The 23,742-nt window shown below is 43.3% G+C and overlaps 1 protein-coding gene across 1 annotated transcript in view; it reads right to left on the reverse strand.

Moving 5' to 3' along the window:
* The window catches only part of LOC124151838 (LIM and calponin homology domains-containing protein 1-like), a 184,468-nt gene extending 160,980 nt beyond the window's left edge, over positions 1-23,488 (reverse strand). Inside the window, exon 1 of the mRNA XM_046524486.2 lies at positions 23,150-23,488. Coding sequence (XP_046380442.2) covers positions 23,150-23,260 — 111 coding nt within the window. The 5' untranslated portion in view covers positions 23,261-23,488. The remainder of the gene's footprint in view (positions 1-23,149) is intronic.
* Between the last annotated feature and the right edge of the window lie 254 nt (positions 23,489-23,742).

Here is a 23,742-nt window from a genome sequence, read left to right on the forward strand (position 1 = left end):
ACGCTTGGGTCTACCGCTTTTTCCACAACTGTTCTGTTTCAAAGGAGTTGGCAAATGTAGGTGAATTATCTGCGGAAGAGATTGAAGATGCTGAGACAAAATTAATCTGCAAAGTTCAACAAACATGTTTCTCAGATGAGTATCAAGCTTTATCAAAAGGAAAACCATTGTCTTCCAAATCCAAAATAATCAGTCTTACTCCAGTCATTGATGACAGAGAACTCATGCGAATTGATGGGAGACTCAAACATGCAGAGTGTCTTTCCTTTAACTCAAGGTTTCCAATAATTCTACCTAGAAGAAACTGGGTTACTAAACTCATTGTAAAACACTTTCATGAGTTAGGAAATCACTCAACAGGCACAAATCAAACACTGGCATCCCTGTCTTCAAAGTATTGGATCATCTCGAGCAGAGAAGAAATACGAGAGTGGGAACGAGAGTGTGCAACATGCAAACGAAGCAAGGCTAAGCAAGCTTGTCAAATAATGGCACCATTACCAAAATTTAGACTGCAACCTTCGTTGCGAGCTTTTACTCATGCTGGAGTAGACTTTGCTGGTCCTTTTGTCACCATTCAGGGAAGAGCAAAGAAAAGACAGAAACGCTATCTTTGCTTATTTACTTGTCTTGCCACCCGAGCCGTCCATCTTGAGATATCATATGGGTTGGATACGGATTCGTTTCTGAATTCATTTTATCGCATGGCAAGTAGAAGAGGACTTCCTGAAGTAGTTGTATCTGACAATGGTACTAATTTCGTTGGTGCAGTAAAGGAATTAAAAGAACTTGTACAGCAAATCAATCAAAATGCTGTATCAAGATCTCTTGCCAACAGAGGTGTAAAATGGTATTTTAACCCTCCACTTGCTTCACACTTTGGCGGTGTCTTTGAAAGCATGATAAAGGCTTCAAAACGTGCAATATATGCTATTCTCGGAAATGGAAGCATTACAGATGAGGACCTCATCACCGCAATGGCGGGAGCAGAAGCTCTTATAAATTCTCGTCCACTGACCTACCAGTCAGCTCATCCTCTCGACGATACGCCAATAACACCAAATCATTTTCTCCATGGGCAGGTTGGAGGTGTATTTGCGCCACAGTCAGTCGATGAAACAGACTTTAATCCTAGAAAGAGATGGCGCAAGGTGCAAGAGCTGGTCAAACAGTTCTGGAAGAGGTGGATGCGAGAATGGCTGCCAACATTGAACACGAGGAAGAAGTGGCAAAAACCACAAAAGGATCTAAAGGAAAAGGACATGGTGTTGGTCATTTCTCCAAATGTACCTCGAGGAGAATGGCAGCTTGGACGTATAATAAAGACGTTTCCAGGGTCTGATGGTCATGTACGAGTTGCTAATGTTCAAGTGGGACAGTCTATTCTGTCCAGGCCAATCAGCAAATTATGCCCATTGGAATGGAATAAAGATGATGAGGATGAGTCTAGCAGACGATGAAAAGATTGGACATCCGAACTTCAGGACACTGGGATTCCAGGATACAGATGCCAGGATACAGATTCCAGGATACAGATTCCAGGATACAGATTCCAGGATACAGATGACAGGATACAGATTCCAGGATACAGATTCCAGGATACATATTCCAGGATACAGATTCTAGGAGATGGATCGCTAAGATTCATGGATAATTTGTTTGTGAACTTATGGACTAACGACAGTGCTTTCGGACAGAATAACTGTGATTATGTAAGTACTGACACCAGATATGACAAAAATGTATTTTGTTTCAAAAATGAGACTATTTGTTCGAAAGAATTGACTTTTCATGGACATTTCCAAATTTTCAGAATGCATTGGTGTTTTGAATGCTTTTGTTCTTTTGAATTGATGTTTGATACTTTTCATGTATTGATGCATTTTCAAAAATTTGATATTTGATATGTTAAATGAAATGATGCCTCTATTTATTTAACTTGATAGATTAGAATCTATCAAGGAGAGGGAAAATGGGTTGGAGAACACCCGTTTCTGGAGTTAAAAACAAGACTCAAAAACGTAAAATGCTTCGCGGAAAAACGCACGTGAAATCCGTGATTCGAAGTCCAGCTGTGGCTTCGAAATCCATGTACTAATCAGTCGAGCCTGGGTTGTCAAAGGGGCAACATATCCATTATTCCCGGTAAGGGATGTTTTGTTGGGCTCGGCTCAAAGCTGATCTTGGTTAGGTCAGACTGTTGTCAGATGGGCAACAGGAGAAACTAGTCCCAGTAAGGGACCTTGAATTTATGTTTAACAGAAACAACTGTTAGAAAAAGCAAACAACATGTCTCCATTGTTTGGGAGACGATTGTAAATACATTTGTAAATACTTGTGGGATAATTAAAGGTGTAAAAGTTAATTTTGTCTTTTCATTTTGGATGGTTAACGAATCATCACTTCAGTAACTGTTTGGCATAGGAGAAATATTATTTCTTTTGTTGAAGGATGAATTAGAAGGAAATTACTTTCTCCTAGCGGTGTGTAGCGTTAATGTAAGTGAGTAGTCCGCCCCGCTTGGTGGCGTTAAAACTGGGGTACTTAAGGAGTGTGAAGATTTGAATTGTTCATTCTCGCTCTAAGTGCAAGCACGGCCATTAGATTATTCTATTTCTTTATGTGAAAAGTATTGCATTTTCAATGTTTTAATCTGTTGTCTGTATGTTTCAGATATGTGACAGTGGGGACAGATTCAGATTTGTTATATTTTTAGGGCGTATTGTTGTCGCCAGGCTGAAGAGCCATTATAATACAATATAAGCTGCTGTAAGCGTAGTAAAACGACGATGTGATGTTGCTCTGGGCTGAAGAGCCATTATAATACTAATGTATGCTGCTGTATGTGCAGTCGTACGATGTGATGTTGCTCTGGGCTGAAGAGCCATTATAATACTATCGTAAGCTGCTGTATGCGTAGTAAAACGACGATGTGATGTTGCTCTGGGCTGAAGAGCCATTATAATACTAATGTAAGCTGCTGAATGTGCAGTCGTACGATGTGATGTTGCTCTGGGCTGAAGAGCCATTATAATACTAACGTAAGCTGCTGTATGTGCAGTCGTACGATGTGATGTTGCTCTGGGCTGAAGAGCCACTATAATACTAATGTAAGCTGCTGTATGAACAGTTGTACGATGTGGTGTTGCTCTGGGCTGAAGAGCCATTATAATACTAACGTAAGCTGCTGTATGTGCAGTCGTACGATGTGATGTTGCTCTGGGCTGAAGAGCCACTATAATACTAACGTAAGCTGCTGTATGTAGCTAATGAATATATCAGGTTCAAGTGTTCATGTACATCTGCAGTAGATCACATGTATACTGTAAACCCTCCGGTAGTTGCTGTTTGCAGTCGTTGAGGGAACATGGTTCCAGAGTATTTTCTCTAAAGGAGTTGTTTTCCTCTGGTTTTACGTGTCGGGCAACAGCAAGTTAATTGTGATCAAATAGTGTATGTTTCAATGTATGTAAGATCTGAGGTATGCAACATCAAAAAATGTATGTACGTTTACGCAATCGCGGAAATAAATCTCGGCCGTGCAACGCACAGCGTGTTCCATTCTTAAGAGTGTTGTTGTAATGTTGCGTAACTGTTGGGCATAAGAGAAACACTGGAGAGTTTGACAGGGCCCGCTCTGGGTATGTGAGAATCAGCAGCGTCTGGGATTGGCGACATGTTGGGCTACCACCAGGGGGCCAAAGCTGTGGATGCTGGGGACATCTTCCAAAGCTACATCATAGAGGTAAGTGGCTGGAGAAGATGATGACAGATCACCAAAAGCATCCTTCCATGATTGAATTGATGGAGCAGTTACTATGATGAGCCATGATAGATGTGACCGCTCTGATATTGTGGGGGTTGTTAGGCTTGGAGGAGTCCAATCCGGCAGCTTTTTAAGCTTGTAGTATGACCTCCCTGAGCCACGGGGAAATAGTATTCCGGCTGAACTCTGTCTGTGATGAAGGAGAGACTGGCAGGAAAAGGCGGTCCCTAGACTTGTGCAAGGCTTTCAATCGTCGCAAGAATAAACTTCATGCCCGCACCGGGCATAACATCATCGGCACCCACGATAGATGAGAGGAGGAAGGTGGTGAACGATCAATCAGGCTGTCCTGGGAGTTGATTCTTGACACACAGTCCCAGATAAACGGCACCATGGGTAACGAGTTCGAACCTGACGTCAAGGGCATGTAGCTCATTGACCTGTGCTCAGTAGGCAAAGCCAGCAGGTACGTAGTCTTCTTGGTAGGATCATAGAAGGAAGACGAGTGGAGTGGTTCAAAGGGAGCTGTCCGAGGAACCTGTAATAGTATGTACAGGTAAACTTGGCTTTCTGAAACAAGTGCAGCAAGGCCTGGAGTTCAGGTATTTCCGTCATTCTCCGATCATCCAGGACAGCAAGAACGGAGTTAATGTCAACCAGGTATGTAAAGATGGTCGGAGTCGGTCATTTGGCTCCTAGGGCTTTCTGCAGACGTGCCAGGCGTAGAGGCGTTCGGGGGTGGTAATCCACTGTGTGGGTGTAATAGGAGGTTGGGCCATACTGGAAGTTCTAGGGGTTCTCGGAGATTGGCAAACTAGCTCCTACTGGCCACCAGGGCACGACCAAAATCAGTGTCAGGATCCAAGTGGCCTGGATCTCTTGAAGAACCCTGCATAGGAGAACCAGCAGAAGAAAAGCATACATGCTTAATACCTCCCAGAGAATGCTGAGGGTGTAGACTGCCACTGTTGATGGGTCCAGCACCGGTAAGATGTAGGTTTTCAGCTGGCAGATCTTGGATGTGGAGAAGTCGATCTGTTGGCAGATCATGGTGAACGAATCTGGCTGGAGCTGCCACTCGGTGGGAGCCACTTTGTCTGGCCTGGACAGAGCTTCTGCCAGAACATTCTCGCAAACGAGGAATTGCAGGTCCAGACAGTCCACCAGGACGAAAAAGCAGAAGATCTGGTTTAGCAGGGATAGAGAAAGGAGAGTACCCTGGTTGCAGAGGCACTACACCACAGTGATGTTGTCCGAGATGTAGAATGCTCTGCCAGTGAGTGCCAGCCAGGAAAAGAGCTTCTAGCCCAAGGTTGTTGCTGTGCCAATGGAGTTGATCTCTGGACCACAGCCCTGAAATCTGAGTTGCCAGGTGAGCTCCCCAGCGCTGTTTGGATGTGTCAACGAACAAGGGGGTGAGAAACTGCTGGATAGAACGGAGCTGGAGTCAACCCTTGGCAGTCAGGTCTTGAGCCGAAGTGAAAAGACCTAAGAGCACCTGCTATTGGCAAAGAGTTCGGGCCTGATGCAGGGAAGGTCAGAGGTGTAAGAGAATCTTCAACCACCTGTCCCTGGGAGCGGGAAGGAGGTTCTGGTGTGTGAGAAACAGACAGCCGATAAACTGTAGATGGAAGGACGGAGTCAGCTCCGACTTGGTCTAGTTGATGATCCACCCCAGCTGATGAAAGCGTCGGAGGGTAAAATCCCCACTTGTAATGGGTACCATTGAAAAAGAACTGGAGGAACCGCCGGTTGCTAGGGTGGATATGCACATGGAGGTAGGCATCCTGGATGTCCAGACTGATCAGGGAATCATCAGCATTTATTCTTGTCCTGAACAGCCTCCAGCTCGTTATCCGGCAGTTCTAAGTAGCGATTGAAGATGGAGAGATTGTGGATCATGCGTAGTTTGGTGGAGTCCTTGGGGACAAGAAACATAGGGCAGTAGAATCCCGGAGTCTGGTCAAGGTAATGAAGCAGGGTGTCTACACTGTTGCACAGGAGCTGATGTTGATGTGGGGAGTATGCAACTGTTGGCGGGGTAGATGCTAGAGGTGGATGCAGTAACATAGATACCCCTAACAGAGGACGGTGGTAACAAACGTGTCAAGGATGATCCAGTTTTGTCAAAACCGGCCTAGTCTCCCACCAGCTGGTGTGTCGGTGACTGAACTGACTGGGGGTTGTAGGTCCCAGTCGTTGAAATCCAACAGGTCAACACTTGTCCGATTGTGACTGCAAAATATCGGATTTGAAATAGTGCAAACCAAACATTTTAAAATTCGGTCAACATCATCAATCACCACTGGCACACTGACCTACATCCCGATAGGTTGAAATTGTATATATTAGATCTATGTATCTATCGAGTATTGTACGCTTTAAAACACATCGTAGATATATCCCTTCAACAAATTCAGGAGAACGAACAGGTATAGTAAAAACTTAGTCGATACAAATATGAAATAGCAATCAGCTGTGCACACTTTCTCGCAACAATCTACCAATGATTCAGTTAAAAAGTACCCAATGATCTAACTTCGAAGAATTTTGATGCAATGGTCGGAACAAACTGTATCTGAAATTATTATTTTATCACGAATAATACATTTCAAAATCATGTTATTTTAGTTGCGGTTTAATAAAATAGATTAAAAGCATAAAGACTGATAAACACTACTGGTAAAGCTTGATACAATTCCAGATATTGTTGTGATTTTTGGCCATGGGTAACTGTCTATGAGATATTGACATTAAGTTTGAGAGATTATTGAGGAGCTGTGGTCCAAGTCAATCTCTGACTATTTTATCTTCAAGATGGCATCCACCATTATTTGACTGTGATTAAGGAGTGATCATTATGCAATGTGATGTAAGGTCAACATCAAGTCTACACTTTTCCAGACAGTTACCAAGTTTTCAGGGAGTACAAATTTAGTACAAATTCAATTATATTGTAATGTATATTCTCAAGCTGATGACATATACTTGCTGCACCTCACGGAGCATTCATCAATGTAATTCTAACTCAAACAAAAAAATTACTGTCTACATTGTTACCATTTCAAGACAGTATGGACAATTTCCGGAACAGTATGGACAATTTCCGTAACAGTTTGGACAATGTCGGTAACAGTATGGACAATTTCAGTAACTATATGGGCAATGTCAGTAACAGTAATTAATTTAGATATACTGGGGTATGTGCACCTATGACCATAGTGTTGCCGAATATGTCCATACCATTCCCACAAACGTCCTGTACTGTTAGCAATAGAAAATATTTTTAAAAAAAGAAATTATATGCTCAGGTATATCTTTCTATGATTTCAGATAACTAATTGTCCTGATAGGGAATAGTTACTAAGAAGGTGCATCATTAGATCTTGACGTCTCATGAAAACTGAAACTTATTTTTATTGTTTTTTGTTTTTTCTTGTTCACCATGTTCACATGGAAATTTGTTTTCATTAAATCACTATTTGCAAATTGACAGCTATGTCTTAGTAACAAATGTTACATTTATGAAAACACTTTCATAGTAAAGTACAAATAATAGTACTTCCAGGGGGAGGCACCTAATCAACCCCAAAAGTACAACAATCTGCACCTAATTAAGAAAGTTTATCCCAAATAAAACATTTGTTACATTTGACCACGCTCTAAATGGCATTGTGTATTCTTGATGTCTTACTACTTTTGATAAATCTTTCAGACTTACTTGACCATTAAAATCCATTTATCATTTAATCATTTTATAGTGGTTACCCTTAAACATGACGGGGCGGTCGGGTAGCCTAGTGGTTAAGCATTCGCTCGTCACGCCGAAGACCCGGGTCCGATTCCCGACATGGGTACAATGTGTGAAGCTCGTTTCTGGTGTCCCCCGCCGTGATATTGCTGGAATATTGCTAAAAGCGGCGTAAAACCATACTCACTCACTCACTCACTCACTTAAACATAACTAACAAGCGAACTTGGCCAAGTTGCCAGCAAGTTTTGAAAAATATAATAAGTCAGTTTCCACTGTGTTTGCACCGTCTGTTTGAGCAGCAATATACAGGATATATGAACATGTGTACATCATTTATAAATGTTAAAAGCAAAGAGTAGAGGATTGTGATCAGAAGAAGCACCTACTGTTGACAGTTGTGTGGTTCTGAGGAATGTTTGATGTGACCAGGGCGGACCAGCTCATCACATACAAGTCAGTTTGCTGGATCAAGTACATTGTCATGTTGGCCTCTTCACAGAGTTTGTTGTTAGTGTTTGAATAAATGTGCTCAAGTTTGTTGCTGAACCTGTGTGTATCATCCTCCAACCTGGCAAATACCGGCAGTCTGTCCAGACACCATCTCCCTGGCTTGGCTCTACAGATCAGTTTGGGCTATGAACTTAGCAATCATCGTTGTGTGGCTGTGGGTTTTCTGGGCTGGAGGTAAATTAGTCACAACTAGAGTCTGGGAGAGTGCTCAGCTGGGTATCAAACTACCAGACCTGAGGTTCTTTATGTGTGATGTAATATATATGGGTAATCTTTTTGTTCCAAAGAGAACTAACACTCTCTTTTATAAATGATAAATGGAGGTCCAACCTGTGACTTCAGTTGCTTGTTCCTTGGCTTAACATGTTAAAAGCTCTCAATGGTACAGTTGAACCCACTCAACAGAGTGCATTTTCCTGAGGCAAGGGCTTAACTGACTAAAAAAGTACAGTTTCCACCCTTGCCGAACTACGCAAGTTACATTTTGGCTGGTCTAACGAGTCTATGCACAGTCAAAATCATGATTGGACTTTACAAACACTTCAAACAGCTTTAGGACATTATGGATGACAATCAGTCAGTATCCTAGAAAATGAACCAATCTGAATCCCAGTTTTTAGTGTCATTTTATTGTTTAAGGAAAAGTTATTTTCACACCAGAATTTGTTGATCATACTAGGAATGTACTTTTAAATATCTAATAAAATTCCAGGTGTTCAGCTACCTGACAATTGTATCTAAATATATGTTATTTCATGTATAAGTCACCTCACATATAATATGTTTCTCTCTAATTTATAAAATGAAATGTATATTATTTAGTGTTGTCCTATAGGTGTGATAGTCATGCAGTCTCCAAGTGGCAAGTGCATGACCTAGGACTGGCAGTGCCATACAAAGAAGACCCTCGGGTCCAACAGTTTATCAGGAGAGCGGCTAGCCTGGCTCTACTTCCCCCAAACCGAGTGCAAGATGTATGGCTGGATGTAATGAATGTTTATAAAATAAGTACATCTGACTTAACACGTCTTTTTGTTTTGTTATATCTTGATGTTTAGCTATGGGTCATTCCATTATCAATCAAGGTAACAGCATTGCACTTTGTTGTGCACTCAACCAGAAAAGCTGTTATTTTAAGGTGTCTATAACAACTGGCTGTCTAACTAATGGGAGGACACCTCTCCATTGCAATAAAACAATGACTGTTATTGATTAAGCGGCAAGAACTTCTTTATACCTAAGTTACATGATTAGTAGTTAACAGTAAACTGTCTTGGACTCATACATTTCAATAAAAAATAATAACTTAATCTTAATTAGTGTTGTGTTTTATTTCAATGCAAGTTAATTGATTGGCCATACTGCAGATTCTCTGTCAGATAAATCTGCCATCACAAGTTTCCCTTTTTTGGACGATGGATCAAATCCATGGCAACTACAACTGGCAGCTCACTTTGTCTGGATCCTCTCAACGTCTTCAACTGTTTAAACATACATGTACCCAAGTACTGGCAATTCATTAAGTCCAATAGTCTGGAAGTGTGACCAGGGATTTTTATCTAAAGTTAGGAATCCAAACTAAGTGCCCTTGGCAAACAACTGTGAAAAAAATGATTTGTTCAAAATGGGAAAGTCAGTTACTATAGGATGGCATACAAATGTTAAAACTATTAACAAAGATTTGAGGCTGAAGATCACGGTGACATGACCAACCCCATGTTCCAAATGCCCAAATAAAATACATGTCATGACTCATTTATTATAATGAAAAACAATGTAGCAGAGGGAGAAATAATTCACTGCTTTGTTCTATTCTTAACTATTCTTTTATTTTAGTGCATTGAAAAAAATACTTACTCTATGACTTTCAGGTTATAATGGTTATTGCACCTGTAATGAAATGAGGGCAATGTTTTAGCTGTTGACAATCTTTTTATGGATATCCACATGATTTGCAACTTGCTTGTGTTTGTGTTTACGGTTTCCATAAAGTTTCGATGGAAAGTAAAAACCTAAATTTAATTACCCAGCAAACGGATGAATAATATATCATTGACTGATCCATGCCTTGCCTGATGTGTGGTTCGAAGTAATACACATCCCACTCTCGATTGTCTGATAACAGGCGTTCTAAGCCTCCTATTGAGATATTTTTGACAAACAAGTGGTACCCAAATATCAAAAGCCAAACTCATTGCCCTCACTATCCCGTTTTGTCGGCTGTGACGCCATAGCGAGGATGGAAGCTGAGGGGCAGGACTTATCATCCGGGACTGGATCAGTCCATTATGCATGACAGGCATAAATGCTCTGCTTTCTAAATATCAATACTTGAAGTAGCTTATGTACCTCAAAAAGAAAATAAGGCATGTTAAATTTCTCAGCACATTCTATTGCAATCCTTTTGTAATATCTAACTTTTCTTTCTGGAATTATTCAAATAGATGTGTAATAAATCTTTGTTAAAGATATCGGATTTGGTTAGAGTAAAAATTGACAGAGACATGTTGTTGACATGCATAGATGACGTGTGTCAATGATTTACAAATTATTTTCTGTCAACAACGATGGCAGGAACAGCTATAACATATCATATATAACAATAACGATAACACAATATAAAATAGGAATGAATGTTTTTTTGAGAATCCCTTTTCTTTAGAACTGATGAAACTACATCCAAGAAATGTTTCATTTGTATGGTTCATTTCACCTTTTTAAATGGGTATTTACTTTACACAATTTCCAAATATCTCCAGTGAACATGAGCATCAAAACAACAATCAAAATTGGGTTATGTAGAATGTGGAATTCATGTAATCTGAGGGGTTCATGAATAAGCCTATTATAAACATATTTTAAAGTATGCTGTTAGTGACGATGTCCGGAGTATAGTTCAGAGCCAATCAGAAAATTAGTCCTTCAGTCAAAAACGTCATCGGATTATTACATGAAGGGTTTAAACATGTCAGCTAATTACCATAAACAGTCAGATACATAAAGACGATTATCATGTATCTCTTATTGCTGAAAAGAATAGCATTAACATTCCATGCAATTGATTTGAATCTCTCGGTTTGGTAGCTTGAAATTTCAAATAAACCAACCTGGCGACATACATGCTGTAAAATTAAACTAACCCTTAGATAATAATCTAACAGGTCCCATCTCTTATCTGACAAGGTGGAAACATTTTCTTTCTAAAATGTGGAAGCCTCATGAATGTGGGCTTTTATTTTTATCTATAATTTGTCACACAGTTTGGCATGGGTCTGTCAAGAACGATTCTTGTGAATTTGCACTGTTCAACTGATCACTCAGAGCAACTGATTTTACACTGTGTAGAGATAGGTTTGTTCACATTTTTCTTTTTATTGTTATGACACTGACAATACCAAGCACTTCACCAAAAAAGTATTCAAGGCATGACAATTTGTTTGTGTATTCAAATGATGGTGTAGAGCTCACAGGAAAGGGTATATCTGGTGAGTTAATACTGCAAGACAGTGTGTGCTGTTTATCTGAAGGGATGCAGGGTTATCTCCCTTTTATGAAAGGTCTTTTGTTTTAGCGGCAGACAGTAAAGCTTCACGTATTATTTCCCTTTGTTCCGCCATGTGGTCAAGCGAAAACGCGCTTTCCGAACATGTATCAGAAATAGTTTCTCTCAAATTATGTAGCACGCACTGTGTTGTAAGTACATTGTATGCTTTAATTCTACCTCTTAGAACTTATTATGATGTATATTTGTCAGTGACAAAGTGTCAGTTAGTTATATTGACTCTGAATTTATGAGTATCTTCAGTATACATTTCTCATCAGCTTGCCAGAGGCCCTGTTAGGGTTAGACTAATACTGATTGTTTCTCAGCTCAACATGTAGCGATTCTCGCTCTGATTTTGCTAGGGACTGCTGTATGAGTAGTCATTTGTTAACGTGTATAAACAAATATATACGTCTGAAGGTTTTGCTGGTTTGATTATATGGAGTATACAAGCCCATCACTTGATATCACTCGTTCATAGCTATTAGTTATTTGCTGCGCAATTAGTTGTAATTGCAATATCTTGAGAGAAAATATGTAGTTACACCTTTTACTTTGTAATGGAGTCCTAGTTCATTGTGTGTAGAACTTGACTGTATCCCACTCATTTATTTTTCCAGCTTTTACCACATACTGGCTCATCAATAAAACAAGCCTGGTCGGTTATACTATCTGTTGTGGTTGACATCTTACAAGCAATCAGGAAACGGAATGTAGTGACAATGAAACAGTATGGCCTGTGTTGGAAAGTTGTGACATGTTTGTGTGAGCCACTCACTGTACTGGTAAGGGTAATCATGTATACACTTCTTGCCACTCCTTCCGGAGGCTGATACACACAAGGTTTTGGTTATTTGGGTATTTCACCCATTGGTTTGATTTTGATTGGGTAGCCAGTATTTATTTTTTTTACCCACCTGTTTCTTGACATTTGGGTATTTTAACTTGAAAATTTGTTTCGTAAAAAATCCCTGTAAATCATTTCAAATTTAGTAAAATCTTAATATTTTTTACATTTGTATACTTATTCTGCATTACTCCCTAGTGCATTTACTGTTTACCTTACAACAACAAAGAGACAGCGCCTAGTGATGGTCCTGGGTGAAAGAGAAAAGCTGTTTCCATCTCAAGTCCTGCTCTTTATAGGGCCATCGCCGCTGTCAAGTGACCAGATGTGACATCACATCAAATCATATGACTGCGTGTCGCCCGAGCTTGTAAAAACAGGTTTCAGAGGGTATGGAGGAGGGTATACCTTCAGATGTCAAAAACCTCATTAAACAAAACCCTTGAAAAGACAAACTTGTCAAATAACAGTAAGGCAGAAAAAGCATTAAAACACCGGAATGGTAGAGGTGGTTCAATTTTATTTAGAGACGGAACATAAGAATTGAGGATAAGTCGGTGTACAGAAACATGTCAAACGGAAGATAGTGTTGGCTAACATCTTTACATATTGTGTTACTGAGCCAAAGCAGATAACTGGGCATGTTGTAGACAGTTCTGCTCGGGAGGGAAAACAGGCTCCAGGCAGGAGTTCATTATTTGCGTCGGGGATTGGTTAACTGCTGGGCAACTACCAGAGGGCCAAAACTGTGAACACCTTCAACGTCTTCATGAAAATCGTGAAGATAATGACTCGCGAAAACCATGTCGCACCTCCAAAAACATCCTTCCATGACTGCTCTAATAAAACAATTGCTGTGTAGAGCCATGGTGAGAGGCTACCACCCTGATCTCATAATCCTACAGGATGACTGCGCGTAACCTTAGACATGTGGTGTTGCAACTAACTTTGGTCGTGGATGTACAGTATACCAGAAGGAACAGTTTCCGCGAACCACTCCTAGTTTTGGTGCGCAAATGAAAGCTCGTAGTGCAGGCACTGGGAACATGAGGAGTTCACCTCATCTTCAACGCAGTCACAATCGTAGAGATTGGTGGAATAGAGAAGGAACGATCGGGTTGGCCTGGAAGTTCATTTTTCCCCTTGCGTACCATGCTCAAAGCAGACATGGGTGATGTCAAGTGCCTGTAACTCACTCACCTGTGCCGCAGTGAGAAAGCCAAGAGAAACATTGTTTTCTTGGTGAGGTCATAAAATGAGGATGTGTTGAAGGGCTCAAAGGGGAACCCTCGCAAACCTATAAGTACCACATTCAAATCCCTCGCAGGGGGACTGACAGAATTTGGCCCTCTGATCCTCAAGCCTAAAAGAGCATAATAAGGCCTGTAGTTCTGGGACCTTGGTCATCCATACCCTACTGTCACCCACACCCTTGTCTCTACTGTCACCCACACCCTTGTCGCTACTGTCACCCACACCCTTGTCTCTACTGTCACCCACACCCTTGTCTCTACTGTCACCCACACCCTTGTCTCTACTGTCACCCACACCCTTGTCGCTACTGTCACCAACACCCTTGTCTCTACTGTCACCCACACCCTTGTCGCTACTGTCACCCACACCCTTGTCGCTACTGTCACCCACACCCTTGTCGCTACTGTCACCTACACCCTTGTCGCTACTGTCACCCACACCCTTGTCGCTACTATCACACACACCCTTGTCTCTACTGTCACCCTCACCCTTGTCTCTACTGTCACCCACACCCTTGTCTCTACTGTCACCCTCACCCTTGTCTCTAAACCTCTCCCACACCCTTGTCGCTACTGTCACCCACACCCTTGTCTCTACTGTCACCCACACCCTTGTCGCTACTGTCACCCACACCCTTGCCGCTACTGTCACCCACACCCTTGTCTCTACTGTCACCCACACCCTTGTCTCTAAACCTCTCCCACACCCTTGTCGCTACTGTCACCCACACCCTTGTCTCTACTGTCACCCACACCCTTGTCTCTACTGTCACCCACACCCTTGTCTCTAAACCTCTCCCACACCCTTGTCGCTACTGTCACCCACACCCTTGTCTCTTCTGTCACCCACACCCTTGTCTCTAATGTCACCCACACCCTTGTCTCTAAACCTCTCCCACACCCTTGTCTCTACTGTCACCCATACCCTTGTCTCTACTGTCACCCACACCCTTGTCGCTAAACCTCTCCCACACCCTTGTCGCTACTGTCACCCACACCCTTGTCTCCATGTCACCCACACCCTTGTCGCCACTGTCACACACACCCTTGTCTCTACTGTCACCCTCACCCTTGTCTCTACTGTCACCCACACCCTTGTCGCTAAACCTCTCCCACACCCTTGTCGCTACTGTCACCCACACCCTTGTCTCTACTGTCACCCACACCCTTGTCGCTACTGTCACCCACACCCTTGCCGCTACTGTCACCCACACCCTTGCCGCTACTGTCACCCACACCCTTGTCTCTACTGTCACCCACACCCTTGTCTCTAAACCTCTCCCACACCCTTGTCGCTACTGTCACCCACACCCTTGTCTCTACTGTCACCCACACCCTTGCCGCTACTGTCACCCACACCCTTGCCGCTACTGTCACCCACACCCTTGTCTCTACTGTCACCCACACCCTTGTCTCTAAACCTCTCCCACACCCTTGTCGCTACTGTCACCCACACCCTTGTCTCTACTGTCACCCACACCCTTGTCTCTACTGTCACCCACACCCTTGTCTCTAAACCTCTCCCACACCCTTGTCGCTACTGTCACCCACACCCTTGTCTCTTCTGTCACCCACACCCTTGTCTCTAATGTCACCCACACCCTTGTCTCTAAACCTCTCCCACACCCTTGTCTCTACTGTCACCCACACCCTTGTCTCTACTGTCACCCACACCCTTGTCTCTAAACCTCTCCCACACCCTTGTCGCTACTGTCACCCACACCCTTGTCTCTACTGTCACCCACACCCTTGTCTCTACTGTCACCCACACCCTTGCCGCTACTGTCACCCACACCCTTGCCGCTACTGTCACCCACACCCTTGTCTCTACTGTCACCCACACCCTTGCCGCTACTGTCACCCACACCCTTGCCGCTACTGTCACCCACACCCTTGTCTCTACTGTCACCCACACCCTTGTCTCTAAACCTCTCCCACACCCTTGTCGCTACTGTCACCCTCACCCTTGTCTCTACTGTCACCCACACCCTTGCCGCTACTGTCACCCACACCCTTGCCGCTACTGTCACCCACACCCACTTGTCTCTACTGTCACCCACACCCTTGTCTCTAAACCTCTCCCACACCCTTGTCGCTACTGTCACCCACACCCTTGTCTCTAAACCTCTCCCACACCCTTGTCGCTACTGTCACCCACACCCTTGTCTCTTCTGTCACCCACACCCTTGTCTCTACTGTCACCCACACCCTTGTCTCTAAACCTCTCCCACACCCTTGTCGCTACTGTCACCCACACCTTTGTCGCTACTGACACCCACACCCTTGTCTCTACTGTCACCCACACCCTTGTCTCTTCTGTCAATCACACCCTTGTCTCTAAACCTCTCCCACACCCTTGTCTCTACTGTCACCCACACCCTTGTCTCTACTGTAACCCACACCCTTGCCGCTACTGTCACACACACCCTTGCCGCTACTGTCACCCACACCCTTGTCTCTACTGTCAACCACACCCTTGTCTCTCAACCTCTCCCACACCCTTGTCGCTACTGTCACCCACACCCTTGTCTCTACTGTCACCCTCACCCTTGTCTCTACTGTCACCCACACCCTTGTCTCTAAACCTCTCCCACAGCCTTGTCGCTACTGTCACCCACACCTTTGTCGCTACTGTAACCCACACCCTTGTCTCTACTGTCACCCACACCCTTGTCTCTACTGTCAATCACACCCTTGTCTCTACTGTCACCCACACCCTTGCCGCTACTGTCACCCACACCATTGTCTCTACTGTCACCCACACCCTTGTCTCTACTGTCACCCACACCCTTGTCTCTAAACCTCTCCCACACCCTTGTCGCTACTGTCACCCACACCCTTGTCTCTACTGTCACCCACACCCTTGCCGCTACTGTCACCCACACCCTTGTCGCTACTGTCACCCACACCCTTGTCTCTACTGTCACCCACACCCTTGTCTCTAAACCTCTCCCACACCCTTGTCGCTACTGTCACCCACACCCTTGTCTCTACTGTCACCAACACCCTTGTCTCTACTGTCACCCACACCCTTGCCGCTACTGTCACCCACACCCTTGCCGCTACTGTCACCCACACCCTTGTCTCTACTGTCACCCACACCCTTGTCTCTAAACCTCTCCCACACCCTTGTCGCTACTGTCACCCACACCCTTGTCTCTACTGTCACCCACACCCTTGTCTCTACTGTCACCCACACCCTTGCCGCTACTGTCACCCACACCCTTGCCGCTACTGTCACCCACACCCTTGTCTCTACTGTCACCCACACCCTTGTCTCTAAACCTCTCCCACACCCTTGTCGCTACTGTCACCCACACCCTTGTCTCTACTGTCACCAACACCCTTGTCTCTACTGTCACCCACACCCTTGCCGCTACTGTCACCCACACCCTTGTCTCTACTGTCACCCACACCCTTGTCTCTTCTGTCACCCACACCCTTGTCACTACTATCACCTACACCCTTGCCGCTACTGTCACCCACACCCTTGTCCCTACTGTCACCCACACCCTTGTCTCTACTGTCACCTACACCCTTGCCGCTACTGTCACCCACACCTTGTCACTAATGTCACCCACACCCTTGTCTCTACTGTCACCTACACCCTTGCCGCTACTGTCACCCACACTCTTGTCTCTAAACCTCTCTCACACCCTTGTCGCTACTGTCACCCACACTCTTGTCTCTAAACCTCTCTCATACCCTTGTCTCTACTGTCACCCACACCCTTGTCTCTTCTGTCACCCACACCCTTGTCACTACTATCACCTACACCCTTGCCGCTACTGTCACCCACACCCTTGTCTCTACTGTCACCTACACCCTTGCCGCTACTGTCACCCACACCTTGTCACTAATGTCACCCACACCCTTGTCTCTACTGTCACCCACACCCTTGCCGCTACTGTCACCCACACCCTTGTCTCTTCTGTCACCCACACCCTTGTCACTACTGTCACCCACACCCTTGTCTCTTCTGTCACCCACACCCTTGTCACTACTGTCACCTACACCCTTGCCGCTACTGTCACCCAAACCCTTGTCACTAATGTCACCCACACCCTTGTCTCTACTGTCACCTACACCCTTGCCGCTACTATCACCCACACCCTTGTCTCTACTGTCACCCACACCCTTGTCTCTACTGTCACCCACACCCTTGTCTCTATTGTCACCAACACCCTTGTCTCTACTGTCACCTACACCCTTGTCTCTACTGTCGCCCACACCCTTGTCACTACTGTCACCTACACCCTTGTCGCTACTGTCACCCTCACCTTTGTCTCTAAACCTCTCTCACACCCTTGTCTCCAAACCTCTCTCACATCTTTGTCGCTTCTGTCACCCACACCCTTGTCTCTAAACCTCTCTCACACCCTTGTCTCTACTGTCACCCACACCCTTGTCTCTACTGTCACCCACACCCTTGTCACTACTGTCACCTACACCCTCACCCTTGTCTCTAAACCTCTCTCACACCCTTGTCTCCAAACCTCTCTCACATCCTTGTCGCTACTGTCACCCACACCCTTGTCTCTAAACCTCTCTCACACCCTTGTCTCTACTGTCACCCACACCCTTGTCTCTAAACCTCTCCCATACCCTTGTCTCTACTGTCACCCACACCCTTGTCTCTAAACCTCTCTCACACCCTTGTCTCTACTGTCACCCACACCCTTGTCTCTAAACCTCTCTCACACCCTTGTCGCTACTGTCACCCACACCCTTGTCTCTAAACCTCTCCCACACCCTTGTCGCTACTGTCACCCACACCCTTGTTTCTAAACCTCTCACACCCTTGTCGCTACTGTCACCCACACCCTTGTCTCTAAACCTCTCTCACACCCTTGTCTCTACTGTCACCCACACCCTTGTCTCTAAACCTCTCTCACACCCTTGTCGCTACTGTCACCCACACCCTTGTCTCTAAACCTCTCTCACACCCTTGTCGCTACTGTCACCCACACCCTTGTCTCTAAACCTCCCTCACACCCTTGTCGCTACTGTCACCCACACCCTTGTCTCTAAACCTTTCTCACACCCTTGTCTCTACTGTCACCCACACCCTTGTCTCTACTGTCACCCACACCCTAGTCTCTACTGTCACCCACACCCTAGTCTCTACTGTCACCCACACCCTAGTCTCTACTGTCACCCACACCCTTGTCTCTACTGTCACCCACACCCTTGTCTCTAAACCTCTCTCACACCCTTGTCGCTTCTGTCACCCACACCCTTGTCTCTAAACCTCTCTCACACCCTTGTCTCTACTGTCACCCACACCCTTGTCTCTAAACCTCTCCCACACCCTTGTCGCTACTGTCACCCACACCCTTGTCTCTACTGTCACCCACACCCTTGCCGCTACTGTCACCCACACCCTAGTCTCTACTGTCACCCACACCCTAGTCTCTACTGTCACCCACACCCTTGTCTCTACTGTCACCCACACCCTTGTCTGTACTGTCACCCACACCCTTGTCTCTAAACCTCTCTCACACCCTTGTCTCTACTGTCACCCACACCCTTGTCCTACATCCCTCATCCCCACACTGTCCTTACTACACAAGTTCTTTGGTTAAGGTGGACTAACTCCCCCACTCAGCCATTTGCCAATAATCTGTGAAGTCAACAAGACTTTGTGGCATTGCATTATCAGATTTCTCAGTGTTGACAGTGGTTCGGAAAACTGATTTTGCTAATTACCTGGCCTGTTTTCAAACATAGATCCTTCTATCTTGTGACTCGGTCAAGGTCTCAAAGTAAAACTGGGGACAAAGCTTTTCATGTTCCGGGTAAAGCAATAAATGTTGGAGCAACAAGATCAATAGAGTTGAACACATACAAGATTGGGAAGTCACTGAATTGTAAAGTGAGTGCCACAGGGTGTGATCACAACACGGCTTGGTGGTTTACAGTGTCACAATACACCAAGTGCTTAACTTACAATGACAACGGAAAAAACTACCACAAAACCCTCTCAGTTGATATTGCTTAATCTAACATATTCTGCTAAAAATATTGTACAAAATAAGGTTTTGAATATTTGTACAAACAACAAACAAGTCCTTTTTCTCAATTTCCTGATTTAAGCAGACATTGTATCTTTGCCCCTATGGTCAAAGTCAGAAAACACAAAACAATTTCCACATTGACATAATCTGGAGTTATCTTGACTTGTTTGGTTCAAAGTTTTTTCTATCATATAAACCATACTCGATTATCGAGTTAATTAAACATGTTAAATGTCCATTCTATTATGATATTACCCATATGGGTACAATGTGTGAAGCCCATTTCTGGTGTCCCCCACCATGATATTGCTGCAATTTTGCTTAAAATGGTGTAAACCCATACTCACTCACTCACTCACTCTATTATGACATAAATAGCCATACAATCAAATTTCTCTCATGAGAAATTCTGTGTTTGGTTAGAGATAGTCCTGGAGGGAGTGACATCACTTCTGAAGCAAAACAAATGGGTCCAAGACAGTTCCAGCCAAAAAGAATGGAGACATAAAATTGTGCGGATGATTGTGTACGCATCACATGAAACAGTTAGTGCTTGCATTGATTATCATCCTAGTGCCTGAGGAGTGTCGCTGTGTTCCAACATTCAGAGAACCGAGGTGATACACAGACACAGGCCTAAGCCCTATCTGCCTGTCTAGTGGCTAGTGGCTAGTGCAATGTACATGTGCAATGAGTTGTACACACACTAAAATGGAAACAGTAAATGGATACTGGTTAATGTATGAAATACAATAAAATGGGGAACAATGTTATGCAGAGGGAGTTCCCCAACCATGGGGACATCTGGTCCCATGCTAATATTATCAATCAAAATTGATATTGTTTTATTATGGGCATATATCATGCAGATGGAGAAGCATGTTACAAACCTGACTTTGCATACTTTACAACAAAGGACTTTACTTGACTCTAGTTAGCTAAATCCAAATACTTCTAAGTACTTTTCAGTGTGCATTGATTTTAGGAATGTCAGGTTGACTAACTACAAAACATGTCTACAGAGGTTTGTTATACTGTAAAATAAATTAATGTATATGAAAGTGGAATAATATCCAAATATTGTTAAGACAATCCCGCTGTGTATGACATGAAATTGCAGTTTTTTGGTTCAAGTTTCATATTGTTTACCTTCAGTATAGTGTAGATTAATCTGTCAGAAAGAGACTAGACCTGTTAACTCCTCCGTATAGTCCTCGCCACTTGAAATAGAATCACGAAATATCATCATGATTAATTAACTAAACCCTTTTAAGTGAAAACAAGCCATTTTGTTGATGAGGAATATTACTTACAATAATCAGACAAAAACTGCATAGTGATTCATTTTGCTAGTGATTAACATCATCATTGCATAACAACCACATGGTTACGACACATTATTAGGGTCGAGCAATCATGTGATCAGAACTCAGTGATATTTCCCAGCATATGATTGGCAAATACTGTCCCACATTTTACATGTATGTCTGGACAATAATGGGAATAATTAATATACTTAAAACTGAATGTACTTTGACAAAATTCCTGCGATTATCACACCCTTGTCCCGTAAATAGACCATCCAACTTTTTGGATAACAACTGAGTAAGAAGTTGCTGAAAATGTCTTTACGATGGATTAGGATTACACTGAGATTCATAATTACCAGTCACTGCGTGTTGGAGATCAAAGATTTAAATATAATAATAAATTGAAATCAGAATAACCATTATCTTCTTGTAGGCTTGGTAGGAGATGAATAACATGTTAACCATGGTTATGGTATTAAACTCAGAGAAGGTAACACACTAGTAAACATACCAATGAGTAATCTGTAAAAATCTGTTAATCATCTAAAATGAAAATCCATGGAAAATATGAATTTGGAAATGACTGAAATGAAATTAGATTGCAAAGGTACAAGATAATGTTAATGATTCATATTATTGTTGTACTGTGTATATTATTTATTAATGACCTTTGTAGGACTTCCAGTAATTGAGCAATGTAAACTTTCACTATGTATAATGTACAACTTGAAATATTTCTCCATTACAAAGGTACTCTGTAACCTTGTATAACTGAAATTCTTAAATGCACGACATTCATGATATTTTACAAATTTAAACCATAACCCTACATATATTTGTAGAAATGCAAACTTTAATTTCTACCATATGTTTTTAGCCTGCACCCATTCTAGAAGAGGGTTTCTGATCAGTTCAGTTCCTGTAACCATGGTGTCATCCAGAATGTCCACCAGATATTTTGCAATATGTATTTGATGATATCATCATTTTGGTAATAAAGCTACACTATCAACATTATCAATTGGCAACATGGCTTCCTTTTCATCTTTCTATTCTTCAGTGAAAATTTCAAATGTCCTTGTTAGATGGGATCCTGCAGGTATTAGGTCTGTGATTAGGGCGACCTCAGTAGGATATGTGGGTGTGATGATGGTGGAATCCCATAGGAATATGTGACAGGGATTACAGTGGAATCCCATTTGGATATGTGACATGGTTTACAGTGGAATCCCATTGAGATATGTGACATGGATTACAGTGGAATCCCATTGGGATGTGTGACATGGATAACAGTGGAATCCCATTGAGATATGTGACATGGATTACAGTGGAATCCCATTGAGATATGTGACATGGATTACAGTGGAATCCCATTGGGATGTGTGACATGGATAACAGTGGAATCCCATTGAGATATGTGACATGGATTACAGTGGAATCTCATTGGGATATAAGACATGGATTACAGTGGAATCCCATTGGGATGTGTGACATGGATAACAGTGGAATCTTATTGGGATATGTGACTGTGATTATGTCAGAATCCCATTGGAATATGTGACTGTGATTACGATGGAATCCAATTGGAATATGTGACTGTGATTATGATGGAATCCAATTTGAATATGTGACTGTGATTGTGATGAAATCCCATTGGGATGTGTAACATGGATTACATTGGAATCCCAGGGGATATGTGAATGTGATTACAGTGGAATCCCATGGCGGTATATTTGATATGGATTACAGTTGATTAAGCTGAGACAATTAAAGTCCATACATGAACACGAAGATCTACTGATGTCAAGAGACATGTTTCGGCTTGGCCCATTGCCTCAACACGTTTGCCACAGACTGTTCACATTGCCTGTGCTGTAAGGTTAACCATTAAATGTCACATTGTTTTTATTGCGCGAGGGGGGTCATTGAATGGTTTGGATATCGTGAATCACTGAATGAAGGATTGTTTGTGCCTTTCATTACGATGTCGACCTTTATTCGGTTACTGCAACGGGGTTCCGACAGTTAGCAGCTAGACCACATAGCCTGTAGGCCTATACGTATATAAGAAACTCTTATTGTGAATTAATACGTTACGCTGACATTGCATGGTTTCGTGCGATTTACATGAGTAGTGAAGTAGATTACCTGTATCCATCTCTCCGTTTCATGAAGGGCCAATTCGGTAAAAAAATCCATTTCTTCGTCCTCCAGAAATTTTGCATCCCATGCATCGTTATCCGGTGTGTCTTCGGCCATTGTTTCCCTGCGCGTTTTGCCACCGGGTTGAGTGGGACAGAAGACCAAGCCCTGGCCAATGGCTAGCCTTGATCAACACCAAATCACAGCCTGCAGATGAGTGAGAATGTTGACGAAAATTCAATAAGTGATGATAGAAAACATTTATTACTCCAATGAACGACGATGTTGCACAAGACCTGACCCATGTGTATATCCTAAACGAAATTGCACTTCACACCACTTCGTGTCAACTCCAAATAACTTTCCCATGTGCACATTTTCAAAACATCACTCCACACCTCTCCACACTTGGCCTGACACGGTCCAGTGCGAAAAGTCACATGTCACGTGATACTTCTGAGCCCGTCCAGAGTAGGGGCGTTCACATCATAAAGTCGGTGTTTCGATTGTTATACCATTATGTTTATGACCCCTTAGCCCGACCAAAGAGCGTAAGGACACGGTATACCAGGTGGTGTATGTTAACCACCTTGTGTAAT

The sequence above is a fragment of the Haliotis rufescens genome, unplaced genomic scaffold (genome assembly GCF_023055435.1).
Source record: "Haliotis rufescens isolate VD_foot unplaced genomic scaffold, xgHalRufe1.0.p SCAF_7, whole genome shotgun sequence".
In the NCBI taxonomy this organism is placed as follows: domain Eukaryota; kingdom Metazoa; phylum Mollusca; class Gastropoda; order Lepetellida; family Haliotidae; genus Haliotis; species Haliotis rufescens.